General features: G+C 41.0%; 1 protein-coding gene across 2 annotated transcripts in view; it reads right to left on the reverse strand.

Annotated features, from left to right (window-relative positions):
- Positions 1–1,108: 1,108 nt before the first annotated feature.
- LOC141069665 (protein MTSS 1-like) overlaps positions 1,109–15,776 on the reverse strand; it is a 202,667-nt gene continuing 187,999 nt past the window's right edge. Inside the window, exons 13-14 of one of the 2 annotated variants that reach the window (XM_073559444.1) lie at positions 14,218–14,244; positions 1,109–7,660 (exon numbers count right to left, since the gene is read on the reverse strand). In XM_073559444.1, coding sequence (XP_073415545.1) covers positions 6,939–7,660; positions 14,218–14,244 — 749 coding nt within the window. In that variant the 3' untranslated portion in view covers positions 1,109–6,938. The remainder of the gene's footprint in view (positions 7,661–14,217; positions 14,245–15,776) is intronic. The other variant, XM_073559445.1, reaches the window with a different exon arrangement.

Here is a 15,776-nt window from a genome sequence, read left to right on the forward strand (position 1 = left end):
GGAAATTTAAGCAGAAACTGTCCACGAACTCACAAGTTTGGATGCAAAGAAAACTGTGGTGATGTCAAAGAAGGAGTCCTATATTAACATGTAACTTGTTTAAGATTTTTTTGATTGAAAAAAGCCTGAGATGGGCTGACACATCTGATTGGATTTGTGCATTGAAATAAAAAAAAATATATCCAACATCAGTGCTGGGACCTGGCTTCCTTTATTTTGTTAGAAAAAGCATTTGATAGCAGTAAATGTGACCTCTTAATGCTGCAAATTCATCAAATGACCATTTTCAGTTACAACCTATAAAATGGTTGGAAAATCTGTTGTGCATAATAATTTGAAACTGTGCATTTTGAGGGTTTTTTCAGTTTTGAAAAAGAAAAAAAATACTGTTATCATTGGGAGGTTTGTCTAATAACATTTGATTTATACTCTAACTTTATACGCCAACGGGTGACGATTTGAAGATTATACTGACTCATTTGCATAAACTATTTAGGAAAATCAGAGAATATAATTTGCATAATTTGGAAGGGGGTGTAAAGGGATATTTCCATATAACTAGTTTTTGCTTGTAGCCCTTTCAAAAATATTGAACGTGTATATCATTTCTATGTTGTCCTGTTCTACAGATCTACTGTCCTGCCAACATCAGTTCTTTACTGCTCTTTGCTTGCGTAATTCCGCACATGCCATTCCCTTTGAGAACGGCTGGATTTGGGAGGAACAAAATAGTTCCATGCCCAACCACCTTTATGCTGCACTAAAGTTGTTTATTGTACAGCTACAAGACATGCACGTTTCTGAAGTCCTGCTGATCAGGAAAGCGTCCAGCACTGCCATAGCTACTTTCTATAGTAGTACTGAGAGCATGCATAATCAGGCCAGCGGCACGATCATCACGTCATCGTCAAGCTGCTGGCCTGATAAATCAGCCAAGAAGTTCTGTATCGTTTACCGATCGATCTGGTGCAGACAGGTAAAAGTTGCCAAAAAAGGAAAACCTTTGAGCTGGGACAACCCATGTGTCATAAAACTAAAATTTAAAATAAATGAAACCTTAAAATCAGAGTCTGAAGAATGCTTCCATCAACACAAATAAAACACAAGGTTCTTAACATTCTTTAATTTAAAAGCTAGAATATCAAGACAGTCATACAAAATAAGAAAACAATAATATACACAATTTACAGAAAAACTTTAAAAAAAACAAAAAACAATTTGTATTTATTTTTTTAATTGTGCCAAAAAATCTGAATCATTCTTAAATCCAAAACGACTATATGCTGTCTGTTTGACCAAATGTGAAAAGATATCTGGGTTTAGGATTCAGGTCATGTACAGATGCCGACACAGGCTACTTGTACAGGTAGCGCATTGATTTGGTGCTTAATATGGACCTTAAATGGAGCTGTCCAGTGAAAAAAAAAAAGAAAAAAAAGAAGTTATCACCTAATGACTTGCTGATTGGTAGACTTGCACCGACCAGCAAGTCCAGGAACTCTTATCCCAGTTACAAGTTGGTCCAGTAGGTTGGCCATTTATCTGCTGCTCCACTCATTCTCTATTGGTATGCTGTAAAAAGCCAAACATGTGTCAACCACAAACAGAATGATGGGAGCGCAGTTCACACATGCACACTGCTACTCCATTCTAACTGGGATAAAAGCTCCCCGTTCTGCCATTCTGGTAGGGGGCCATGTAGGTTCCAGTGGTCAAACACCCACAGATCAATAAATTACAACATATCCAATGTATAGGAAACGATTTTTCACTGGTCAACCCCTTTAAGGTCACCGCACGATTAAGAATACCACTCAAATATTCTGCTATTGGGATCAACAATCACTTTAAAGTCCCTTGTAGAACCAATATGGAATCACATCAATGTGGCCTATGCAGACAGCCAAGGCAAAATACACAAGTCTGTATGTATAGAATAATGATCTGTATTCTTGCGTGCTGTGTTATACTTTGATCAGAATTCAGAAAATGTTTGTCTTATGGAACACTTTTTTTCTATAGGTCTTTTTTTTCTATAAGATTAATGTGTTACTGGCCAAACTTGAAATTGTGGTTTTTTTTAATATGTTAAAAGGTACTGGAAAGATGAATTTAGTACGGTCCATCATGTCACACCATTACACCTCTCCGTGAATTTTGCACACTACAAATTCAACACATTATTGCGATTTGCTACAAAGACGCTCGACAGGCAGCAATTCACATCAAAACCAATGGATGGTCACATACAGAGTAAACATCTCCTGACAAACTATTGCAAAGTACTCTTGTGCCACTCAACTCAGAATATGTTAAGCCAAATGGTAAGAAAGGGCACATCTGTGTGATCAAAGGGATATTTTGAGTGAATTTAACCTCAATTTGTTTCTTTTGGTGTTTGTTAAGAAAGTTGGCTGCAGCAAGAACAAGAAATGCTCACCGTTTGCCTTCTAGTTCCGGTATTACCTTTGTCCGCCACACACAATTTATGCCACCAGAATGGGCTGCAAGTAGATAGAAATGTTAAGCTTGCCATACAGATTAATGTTGGCCGCACCCACCGATATGGATGGGTTTAGTCGACACGCCAATGTATATGGGAGTGCCAGCCAACTGATTGGGGAGAAATCGACGAGGACATGTTTGATTTCAGCCTGCCGATTGATTTGTTCTCCCGGAGATAAGCCGCGGGCATGTCTCTCAGCGTAGGGTTGATCGAATAGCTTTGAATAAGTGCTTATCTGAATAGCTGCATCGGAAACCCAGATACCTGGAGCGCTCTCGATAATCAGCTGTTCGGTGCTCAGCTGCATGTGTGACTGTTTGTGGGGCTCTCCATGCATGTGTTGTGATTGTCACTGCGGTGCTGAACTTCTGATTATCGGGAGCGCTCCAGGTGTCCGGGTTCCCGATGCAGCTATTCGCTAAGCGCTATAGCTATTCGGATAAGCTCTTATCCGAAGCAATTCGATCAACCCTAGTCAGTGGCTTTCTCATAGAGACACAGGAACACTAAGCCAGTTAAGCTCTCCTGTGTATAACAGAAATGGACAAGATGGTCGACAGCGGCTCTCCTGATGGCTAGGTCAATTGATCTCTCCTGTGTATGGGAGAAACAGACGAGATGGCTGTCAGTGGATTTTTTTTTTAGAACACAGTAGCGCTAGATGAGCTCTCCTGTGTATGAGATTGCCGAGATGGCAGTTGGCTGAAAATCGTCTAAAGCATTATTCTGCTGACAGCCATCTAATGTGTATGGGGGCCTTTAGTCCACATTATTTACTGATAGGAATGGATGTAAAACAGGGAGCTGGAATCCTTTCTTGTTCTTATTTGGAAAAACTTAATTGAGAAAGACACTGCATTTGATTTTACTTATAGTAACAGAATCTAAGCAGCAATTTAGGCTTACATAGCATATTCTTTGCCATTTACTTATAGGCCAATGTACTAGAAAGTCAATGGCCAAACTTGTACTAATTCAAACATTTATAACTGCACTCAAAATATAGATGAATAATTTTAAAGTGAAGGCCCAGACCTGCTGAGCCTATTATAATTATTTAACAAACCCTACTTTACAAATATTACCATGTTGTTTTGTTTTTTTTCAGCATTTTCAAAACATTCCAGAACATAATAAAAATCAATTTCTTACGTAATGCTTCATATATATATATCTTTTGAAAAAAAAAATCTAAAGACATTTAGAAAAAAACTTTTTTTTTTACTTAAAAGTATTCAAATGATTTCTATTCTAGACTATAAAGAAAATTTTTACATCTACGCTTAAAAGTTTTAGCTCCCCTCCCACATTCCTCAAAAAAAAAAAAAAAAAGTTTAAAAGAAGATTTCCTACTTATACACAGTGGAGGCGTCCATCGTATAGCCGCCAAGCTGCTTACAAGTAACATCCCTGAGGCACTGCCTCTCGAAAGCGGACCGATAGAGTCTATTATTGCTAGTTATGAATAGCTTCCAAATCTCTCGCCAACTATCTAATAATGACAAAAACGAACATGTTTATCACTATGGCGAGACCTCCTATACTACCTTGGTGGAAGCTCCAACATGTCCAATTCAATGTTAATCCATTAGAACACCCTCTTAGTATGTCTGGCAGCCTCATCAGAAACCCGCCAACGGCAATATAACGCACTAGGTGGGCATGACATATCACTTGTATAAAACAGGGAAGACTCTCATAACCCCCAAAATGGCCGCCTCCTCTGTGTGCATATTAGAGATCCACTTTAACTTACAGTAGACACGTTGATTTTTTTTTCTTTTTTCAATTTTAACTTTTTTTTGTGTTGTTAAATACCATCTTATCAAGCTTAATGCAAAAATCAGACCTATAACCGAGCAATCAAAATACCTCTGAACCCGAAAATAAAACAAGTAGTACAGAAAACCTTCCCCACGTGGCAATTCTTAAAGGGAAAAGGCAGCAAATTATTTTACAATTAACATAACAGTCCACAAAATTTAAGACACAAAAAAAAAAAAAAATTATATATATATATATATATTTTTTTTTTTTTTTTTAAAGCAAGATTTAAGACGATTTAACAAAGTACAAATATATAAATGTCAAGTGACAGGGAAATCAATACAAGCATTTTTTTCAAATGTATTTTCTTCCACGGTTGCATTAAATTGTGCAGGGTTGGTATAAAGCTTCTGAAACAAAGGAGAATGATTGACAGGTAACTGCGGATATTGGTTAGACTTTGTTCGATATGGTTGCCGTAGTCCAAATGAAAATATTATTTGGGTTGTGATGCAACCATCAGAAGCAAAAAGGATGTTAGAAAATCAAAATGTGCTGGCCAGGCTACAGCATTATCCCAGGTTTCATCATAAAGTTCATGCTCTTTCTTAGAAATAATGAGTTAGGCTGAAACTGTCAATCTATAGAAAGTAAAAGGCTCGAAGGGCGGAAATATAGGTGCTATATAAAGCATTTTTTCCTTCATTGCCTCTACAGTGAGCTTCATACTGGCAGTGCAGAAAAGCTCAACTAATTGCACAATAGGCTTTTGAGGATCTATTAAATGTCATAATGTCTAGTATAGGACTGGGTCATTGTACACACTAGAGCTTTCATCCGAGACGCTCATTGCCACAAATATAAAAGGAATAGTCCGCAACATGACTCTCTTAAAGATTCAAGATGCCTGCATTTATGTAGCACAGGAGAAAGGTAACATATGGCAAAGGCATAACAATGGATCAATGTTGGTGCCTCCTAATCTCTATATACATATATATGGAGTATAGTAATTACAAGTGTGCCTATACATGATGTTATATTCTCTAAATCTGTGCGGCTAAGAAGTATTTACCTGGTCATTACTCCTATGGCTCAAATAATATTGACTTAGCGATTGCCAGGCATTATTTGAAATAATATGCGTTTGAAATGTTGCAATTAATCATTATGACCAGTGGGGGGGCAAACATTATCTTACTGCACATTATAGACTGGTAATTACATGGGTTTTCCACTATATTGATGCTGATAACCTGTGCTTAGGAGTGGAGTTGCTCTGCAGTACCTCAAGAGTTGGCCATCCTATTCAAGCACGGAATTTGGGACTCAGCTCTCATAATGAGTGAGGTTCCCAGCAGTTAAGCCCCCAGGGATCAGTAAAGTATCACCTCTCCTGTGGATTAGAGATTAGTAGTGATTGTGGGGCAGCCCCTTTAATGCCATTATGCCCATTACATTCTAACCAGTTCGGCAGTGACTTAGCACTGCTAAAACAAAGTCTTCAGCCAAATGGAAGAAAGCTCACATTATACATGCATGTACTGCTACAAAGCTTCAAATACCATAAACCAAGTGGTAGAGTTCATCTTCTGACTCTATACAGTCTATATATGTTCTGCAGCCCAATAGTCACCGGTAAGGGTAGTCTTATTGTTTGTATCCCATACCCCAAAACAGATGCAGCAAGTTGTGTACTAAAAGCTTGCCTAAATCTACCTGCGTACGTAACCGCATCACTTTAATGGCCCCTGGTACAAACTATGAGGTCTTAGACATTAATTGGATACAAACGGATCTCTGGATTGTCCCGGCTGCAAAACACCAGTGTGCCACCATGCCTAACTGCAGGCCAGGAGAAAATGCTGTAGCGGAAAGGTCACTAAAAGTAGTCTGCATCTTTATTAAATAATAAAGTAACTTTTCAATAAATAATTCTGCTTTAATTTGTTGCATATCTGTACAAAAAAAGAAAAGAGTCGGCTATGCACGGTACAACCTATATTTCTGATTAGTAATTAGCAGGTAGATATCCTAACTCAGGTATTAGCATCCAGCTTGTGGGGGAAAAAAAAAAGGCTGTTATTTCCATAAAAGAAAATGTGAAAAAGCATTGTGAATAACTGTGATACATACAGTACTACATTGGGAGAAAAAAAATAGCTTTACTGGCGCGTCCTAACAACTATTATGCACCACTCTGTAAAGCAAACTGATTTTTAATGTTTAAAAAAAAAAAAAACAACAACAGCGACAAGGATAAACTTTTTTGCTGTTTATGGGTCCAGGCAGCCTACAAGACTTGAGACAATACAGAAGAATGAGCTATGTCTATAAAGAGAGTACAAACTGCTTTACCTGGGTCAAGGCACTTTGCCATCACAACTCTGGCCTGAAAAACTAGAAAAGTGATCCAAAGCAAAATAAATCTAAAATTTATGGCACTAGAATAAAAGGCACGCTAAAAAAAAAATAAAATGATCCTAAAGATATTTGTAAGAACAGATTGAGAGCGAACAGAACCCTGCATAATGGGCAACTAACCGAGCCGATGACGATAAACATTCGTAACTCAAACGTTTACATCCTATCAAGTCTTTATATAAGTAATAAAAATAATGTCTCTTTAACTGAAGCAAGGAAAGGGAAAATGAGGCAACCGGCTTCACTTGATCTGTGGGGCTGATCTATCATTGCTGATTGTTTTTCTAAGCCTCACGCCACGCCTTATCATTGAGAGCATATCGTTCTGTTGTACGACCGCCTCATTATCGTTGATGCTGGTTGGTTCTGCTTCACTCGGGCTTGGAGCAGCCGTAGCCGGTGTTGGTGTGCTATCTATTGGTCCCTCGCTGTTTGCAAATACTTTCTGTGGGCTCAAGGGCAGCGGATTAATCCCTTGAGAGTAAGAAAAGGATTGCTTAGGTATAAAGGCACAATAGGTTGTTTGCACGGCATTGAGGCTTTGAGCTGATGAACACAACCCTGGCCTTATCTGGGCAAGATCTGATCTATGAGCAGGTGTATAAGGGAAATCTTCGCTGTTCGTCCTCTCACCAAAGGGATTTATGGGAGCATCTGGTAAAGTTGGGGTCTTAACAGGCACAACAGGAGTTCGGATGGGTATCGGAACGCCGCTGATTGTGCCTCTTCTTATTGTTGGCTTGTTGGAAGGTTTCCTTTTTATAGTGGCAACATAAGATGATCGTACAAGTGGGTCGGGCTCGGCTAAAAGACTGACGGTCGATGCAGGCCTCTTGGCTTGGAACATTCTCCTGTAATTCTGGCTTATGTCACTGTTTCTGGGAATCGTAGATGACTTGTCAAAATCCAACTGATCGCTTTCTTCTTGTTCTCCATGCAGAGAGATGTAATCATAATCTGCAACTAAAGATAAAAGTGTACATGAAATAAGGAAAAACACAGAAAAGAAGCTCAGTATCACTTACAATGATGGAATAGGCAGAGCAACTTTACCAGTTAAGGGAACCTGTCACATTATTATTGGTACCAGATCAACAGGCCGCATAGCCTAAAGTAAATGGAGCTGGATACATATACCAAATCTTTTCCACCAAAATTATGGATCATATATAACATGTAATTTATTCATTTAAATCTGTTCTTTCTAAGCCTAGGAGTACAATGGGTGGTCTTATCAGTGACTAACAGCTATTTCTATATGCACTATCACTAAATAGTACCCCCCCACTGGACTCCTAAAAATAGAGCAGGGATTTAAATTAATAAATTATGTTTTATTGAAGATGCTATCACTTAAACTACATATAAATTTCCATAACTCCAAGTGTTCTCCATCTGCGATCTAAACGCATAGATAACATGATTGGTTCCCTTTAAGCATCAAATATAAAATTATTGCATCTCATAAAGGGTCTCTCATCCTAAAAAAATACAACTTTCCATGCCCTCAGGAGCATTCCTCGTATATGCAGTAATATATTTGTGATCCAGAGCTGACCCTCCTACTGTATCTGCAGACAGGGAGTTGCAATGATCCATTAATAGAGATAGAATTTTCACTGGCCTTCGCTCCATGTTAGACAGTCTTGTGTATATTGAATAGTAGGAAGAGCCACATGGACTCGACAGCCGGGACTGCACCCTGTCTCCATGCGGAGTTTCATTCATTTTGATTGAATCAGTCTGTATTGCAATAAACATGCATGTAAAGCCGAGTTACCGAGCTTGCATGTTTATGGCCAAGTCTTGAAGGCTTTTTTTTCCACTGTGAGCACTCATGTATATGGACAATATACAAGGTACTTTGGCACCTTAAAGGGGTTGTCAAGTGAAGTTATCACCAAGTAATACAGGCGATATGGTAACTTGATGATCGACGGGTGTCCCACCACTGTGACATGCACCTATCAGCAGAACGGGGAATTTTTATCCCTATTACTAGGTCTTTTTTCAACCCATGTAACAAAATGGCATGGCAGGTAGCAGCTGCTCGACAGCCCCATAGAAAATAACTGGAGCAAGGTCATACATGTGCACTGATGCTCCGTTCTAATGGAGATAAGAGTTCCCTGAATGCTGAATCCTGAATGCTATCTATGTGTTTTCAACTCTGCAAACTTATATCTGGTAACCAGCTTTTCCAATCTCTGCTCTGAATCCACTCCTGTGTCTCCATTCAATGTCAGCAAGCAGTTAATCCTGAATGCTATCTATGTGTTTTCAACTCTGCAAACTTATATCTGGTAACCAGCTTTTCCAATCTCTGCTCTGAATCCACTCCTGTGTCTCCATTCAATGTCAGCAAGCAGTTAATCCTGAATGCTATCTATGTGTTTTCAACTCTGCAAACTTATATCTGGTAACCAGCTTTTCCAATCTCTGCTCTGAATCCACTCCTGTGTCTCCATTCAATGTCAGCAAGCAGTTAATCCTGAATGCTATCTATGTGTTTTCAACTCTGCAAACTTATATCTGGTAACCAGCTTTTCCAATCTCTGCTCTGAATCCACTCCTGTGTCTCCATTCAATGTCAGCAAGCAGTTAATCCTGAATGCTATCTATGTGTTTTCAACTCTGCAAACTTATATCTGGTAACCAGCTTTTCCAATCTCTGCTCTGAATCCACTCCTGTGTCTCCATTCAATGTCAGCAAGCAGTTACGGTAATCCTGAATGCTATCTATGTGTTTTCAACTCTGCAAACTTATATCTGGTAACCAGCTTTTCCAATCTCTGCACTGAATCCACTCCTGTGTCTCCATTCAATGTCAGCAAGCAGTTAATCCTGAATGCTATCTATGTGTTTTCAACTCTGCAAACTTATATCTGGTATATAGTTTTTTTCAACTTACTCTGCTTGTCCCCTTATGTTGTGAGGTCAAGAAACTTTTCAAAGTGCTTTATGATCCATGTAGTGCTGGACATGTGTTTATTTGACCACAACATTTTATTGGGTCCTGGTGTCTCAATTTAGTGTGATTGATTAACGAGAAGAGAGAGCCAAAAAAAAAACAAAAAAAAAAACTTAGCCTTAACCTCCTATATATTCAGACCTTAGCTAGGGGGAGCATTTATGCAGGGGTGGCATTTATGCACATGTAATCGAAGTACATGTATCAAAGTACTTCTGGCAGTTATAACATGGCAGTTAGACAGGGCAGGAGACACGTAAGACATTTATATACATCTATTCCCTGTACATTTGGAGTACAACAAATCTATACCATATGCATTTGTGTAATTAATATCCTGGCCGCTGCATTCACACACATCCACCGCCCTGGCATTAACTCTCCACACTCCATCCATATTGGCCCCTCGCTTCTTTCCTCTCCTATGTATAGCACTCACGCTCTTTTCACATTGTTAAATTGCACAGATCCAGGCAGTCCCACCATTCAACACCAGAGACGCTCTCACAAATCACTTAACCATCTGCTCACTCTTTCTATCCTCCTTCTCCTAGTCGCAGGAGACATTGCTCCCAACCCTGGTCCCCCATGTTATAGAAAATCAAACCCCCCCACTGCTACACTCAGAAACCCCTCTAATCTTATTAATATTCCCTGCCTGCCATCTATCTCTCTTAATTGTGCACTTTGGAATTCTCGCTCAGTGTGTAACAAACTCTCCTTCATTCATGACTTCTTCCTTTCTAATTCTCTTAACCTCCTGGCTCTTACTGAAACCTGGATCCAGCAGTCAGATACTACCGCTGCTGCTGCTCTTTCATACGGGGGGCTACACTTCTCTCATACCCCAACATCAGACAATAGAGCTGGTGGAGGCGTTGGTCTGCTCCTATCACCAAAATGTACCTTTCAGGTTATCCCTCAAGTACCCTCACTTGTCTTCCCTTCTTTTGAGGTCCATGCCGTCAGACTCTACACCCCCTTCTCCATGCGAGTGGCGGTGGTGTATCGTCCTCCCGGCCCCTCCCATCAGTTCCTGGATCATTTTGCCACTTGGCTTCCACATTTTCTCTCCTGTAACATCCCTACCCTCATCATGGGAGATTTCAACATCCCCATTGCTCTTCCCCTCTCCCCATCTGCTACTCACCTTTTATCTCTAACCTCCTCATTTGGCCTTTCGCAGCTTACTAATTCTCCAACGCATGAAGACGGAAACTCCCTCGACTTGGTCTTCTCTCGGCTTTGTGCAGTGGATGATTTTGCAAACTCCCCTCTCCCGCTCTCTGACCACAATCTTCTTTCATTCTCCATAAAGAACTGCCAGGCTGCTCAGGTCACCCCCACTGTCCAGACTTATAGAAACATACAGGCCATTAACACCCAGAAACTTCTGAAGAACTTGCAGTCTTCATTGGCCCCTATCTCCTCCCTCTCATGTCCTGATTCTGCATTGAAGCATTACAATGAAACACTTCAAAGTGCCCTGGATGAATTTGCACCCCCTATAAATAGAACACCACAACATAGATGGCGACAACCCTGGCACACGGTGCAAACACGTTTCCTGCAGCGGTGCTCCAGGTGCGCCGAACGTCTGTGGAGAAAATCCAATCTACACGAAGATTTCATCCATTTTAAGTTTATGCTTAGAACATACAACACTGCCCTTCACCTCTCCAAACAAACCTATTTCAACACCCTCATCACCTCACTGTCCAATAACCCGAAATGTCTCTTTGACACTTTTCATTCTCTACTCAATCCAAGAGTACAGGCCCCAACCACGGAGCTCCGAGCTGACGATCTGGCCAATTACTTCAAAGAAAAAATTGACCAGATCCGACAGGAAATTATCTCCAAATCCCCTCATACCATGCACTGTCCTCCCTCCCCCACTGCATCTAACTCACTCTCTGATTTTGAACCAGTCACAGAAGAAGAAGTAAGCAGGCTCCTTGCATCTTCTCGCCCAACTACTTGCACCAGTGACCCATTTCCGTCACATCTCCTCCAGTCCCTTTCCCCTGCTGTCACCCCTCACCTAACTAAAATATTTAACCTCTCTCTCTCTTCTGGTATTTTTCCCTCCTCATTTAAGCATGCCATCATACATCCACTACTTAAAAAACCATCCCTCGACCAAAACTGTGCCGCTAACTATAGACCTGTCTCTAATCTTCCCTTCATCTCTAAACTCCTGGAACGCCTGGTCCACTCCCGTCTTATCCGCTATCTCTCAGAAAACTCTGTTCTCGACCCTCTCCAATCCGGTTTCCGCTCTTTACACTCCACTGAAACTGCCCTCACTAAAGTCTCTAATGATCTGCTAACAGCTAAATCAAATGGTCATTACTCCATGCTAATTTTCTTGGATCTCTCTGCAGCATTCGACACTGTGGATCATCAGCTCCTCCTCACTATGCTCCATTCCATTGGCCTCAAGGACACCGTTCTCTCCTGGTTCTCCTCCTATCTCTCCGACCGCTCCTTTACTGTTTCTTTTGCCGGTTCCTCCTCCTCTCACCTTCCCCTTACTGTTGGCGTTCCTCAAGGATCGGTTCTAGGCCCCCTCCTCTTCTCCTTGTACACTGCCCCTATTGGTCAAACAATCAGTAGATTTGGTTTCCAGTACCATCTCTATGCTGATGACACCCAATTATACGCTGCTTCTCCTGACATCACGCCAGCCTTTCTAGAAAACACTGGCGATTGTCTAAACGCTGTGTCTAATATCATGTCCTCACTATATCTGAAACTGAACCTGTCAAAGACTGAACTCCTGGTGTTTCCTCCCGCTACTAATGTACCTATACCCGACATTGCTATTTCTGTGTGTGGTTCCACTATTACTCCCCAGCAACATGCCCGCTGTCTTGGGGTCATACTTGATTCCGAGCTTTCCTTTGCCCCCCACATTCGATCACTGGCTCGCTCTTGTCATCTGCACCTCAAAAACATTTCTAGAATTCGACCTTTTCTTACTTTTGACTCTGCAAAAACTCTTACTGTTTCTCTTATTCATTCTCGTCTCGACTATTGTAACTCTCTTCTAATCGGTCTCCCTCTTACCAAACTCTCCCCTCTCCAATCTGTCTTGAATGCTGCAGCCAGGATCATATTCCTCACCAATCGTTACACCGATGCCTCTACCTTGTGCCAGTCATTACACTGGCTACCCATCCACTCCAGAATTCAGTATAAACTTATTACCCTCACCCACAAAGCCCTCCATGGCTCAGCACCACCCTACATCTCCTCCCTTGTTTCAGTATACCACCCTACCCGCGCCCTCCGTTCTGCTGATGACCTGAGGTTAGTATCCTCAATAGTCAGAACCTCCCACTCCCGTCTCCAAGACTTTACACGTGCCGCGCCAATTCTTTGGAATGCACTTCCCAGGTCAATACGATTAGTCCCCAATCCCCACAATTTTAAGCGTGTCCTGAAAACGCATTTATTCAGACTGGCCTATCGCCTCAACACATTAACCTAACCTATCCCTGTGTGGCAGAGCCAAAAGTTTTACCATAACCAGGTTCCCAGCATCATGTTCCCACATGCTTTATGCATCCATTAGCCCTCTGTCTGTACTGTTACACACTTAACATTATGGCTGGTCCATACAATCAGAGCAACTGTTACCACCCACCTTTCGTGTCTACCTCTTTCCTCATAGACTGTAAGCTTGCGAGCAGGGCCCTCACTCCTCATGGTATTTGTTATAATCTACTGTATGTGATTATTGTTATGCTGTAATGTCTATTGTCTGTACAAATCCCCTCTGAAATGTAAAGTGCTGCGGAATATGTCGGCGCTATAAAAATAAAAATTTGTTATATTATTATTATTATTATTATTATTCTTCCCTGTTCTGCTGATCAATGAGAGTCCAAGTGGTTGCCCCCCCACTGATCAAACTATCAGCTATCCTGTGGATAGGAAACAGAGGGGTTCCTGGGAAAATCAAGTTAAGTTGAGCTGTCTTTGGATTTTTACCCTGGAACCATCAGTAAATCAGCAAAGCTGAAAAAAAGCAGCAGAACAAGTGTATAACCAATCTGTGGAAGCAAAATGTCTGATGATCGCACTCTTGTATTTCATCCATAGCCCAAGCTTAAAACACAAATGAAGACGACACATAGGATGGATCATAATACTAGGTAACACCTAGTACTGACAAAGGCACAACAGGGAGAACACCAGAGACTGGATTTACAGTGAAAGATTGGAGGCAGAAAGCTGCATGAGAAGAAAGGGGTCAAGTAAATAGGTACTTGTAGACGAGGAAGACACCACAGTATACGTGACGTCAATATACTCTCTCAATGCCAATACCTACGCATCGGGGAATTAGCCTGCACCTTGGAAAGTGTTATACATCCAAGAATGTCACCCAGCAATGAAAACTACTATGTCCTTAGAATGTAGGGCTATGCTGGAAGATGTATGGGAGAGCTGAACACAACGTTGTAGCACATGACAGGCACAACACCACAATATAAAGGATTGGAGCAGCCCCGTCCAATCTAATGAAAAAGATTCTTACCAAATAGAGAGGGGTCCTTCTTTATGGCTGTGGAAAGAATGCACATATGTTGGTTGAGACGCCAAGGAACTTGTGAAGTTGATGCTTAAAACATGCTATGTGCCATGCTCCTCCCATTCAATCAAAGCCTGAATGCCAAGATTACTCCAGATTATTGAAGCAACTAAAAAACTTTTTTCTTTACCAAATTTAAAGTAATGTATCTATGATATATATTAATCTCTAATAGTTTAAGTGGCTTTCTAATAAGAACAAGTGTCCACTCCTGCCTTCACGGATTTTGTACCACACATTTCTATGGACAGGGATTAGCCGCAGTTATCTGGGTAAGCTGGCACATCATCACAGCACCACAGTGAATATAGGTGAGAATCATTGAGTTCTTTTGTTACTTTATGATTTTTTCCATTTTTACCTAATTTTTTTATTTATCTCAGAAAACTTCCTTATTTTAGTCAGGGATATAGTGGCAAAGTATAATGCCATAAAGCAGAGTAAAGATTAGAGATGGGCGAAACAGAACAGCAAAGTACGGCATCCGTACCGAACACCAACAGGAAGTCCCTGTTACTGTTCAGCCCCCCAAATACTGGGTGTAACCTCCGGTCAGACAGCCGTGGTTCCCACTCTGTCAAATGACAACGTGAGCCTGCAGCTGTGAAAGAAGTTGTAAAGTTTACGTCCGGTCACTGACGCAGGCTAATGGGACTACTGATCTCCATCTGACTACATCTGCTGCCGCAAACAGTGAGAGCAGGCAGCGGCTGATGGGAGTTTTCATCAGCCGACGCCTGCGCTCTAAATAAATAATTGAAAAAAAGGAAAAAAAAAAAAAAACGGCATGGGCTCCCCTGTATTTTTCATAACCAGCCAGGCAAAATTGACAGCTGGGGGCTGCAACCCTTAGCTGTCAGCATTAGCAAGGCTGGTTATCAAGAATAGAGGGGTTTCTAAGCAGTTTTTTTTAATTATTTAAATAAATAAGTAAAAAAATAAACGGCGTGGGGTCCCCTCTATTTTTGACAACCAGCCTTGCTGAAGCAGACAGCTGGGGGCTGGTATTCACAAGCTGGTAAGGGGCAATCGATATTGACCCCTATCACCCCAGCCTAAAACTAGCAGCCCGCAGACACCCAGAAAAGGCACATCTATTAGATGCGCCAATTCCGCCGCTTTGCCCGATTTTTCCCCCTTGCCCAGTAGAGGTGGCAAGTGGGGTTTATTTTTGTGGGGTTGGTGTCTTCTTTGTATTGTCTGGTGACAACAAGCCCACGGATTAGTAATGGAGAGGCGTCTATAAGATGTCTCTCCATTACTAATCCTATAGTGGTATGGTAAATAAAGACACAGCCAGAATAAAGTCCTTTATTTGAAATAAAAACAAAACACACTTCCTTTTTTCATTTAAAAATAACAAATAGTTATACTCACCTAACTTCCATTCCACTGAATCCCCCATCTCCTATAAGAAAGCAAAAATAAAAAACAACCATATCCCTCACCTGTCCTGACGTTCTGTTCCGCGAAATAATCCATGTCTGGACATAAATAATTTTCAA

Source organism: Dendrobates tinctorius, unplaced genomic scaffold (assembly GCF_039654945.1).
Source record: "Dendrobates tinctorius isolate UK_male_01 unplaced genomic scaffold, ASM3965494v1 ptg000270l, whole genome shotgun sequence".
Lineage (NCBI taxonomy): Eukaryota > Metazoa > Chordata > Amphibia > Anura > Dendrobatidae > Dendrobates > Dendrobates tinctorius.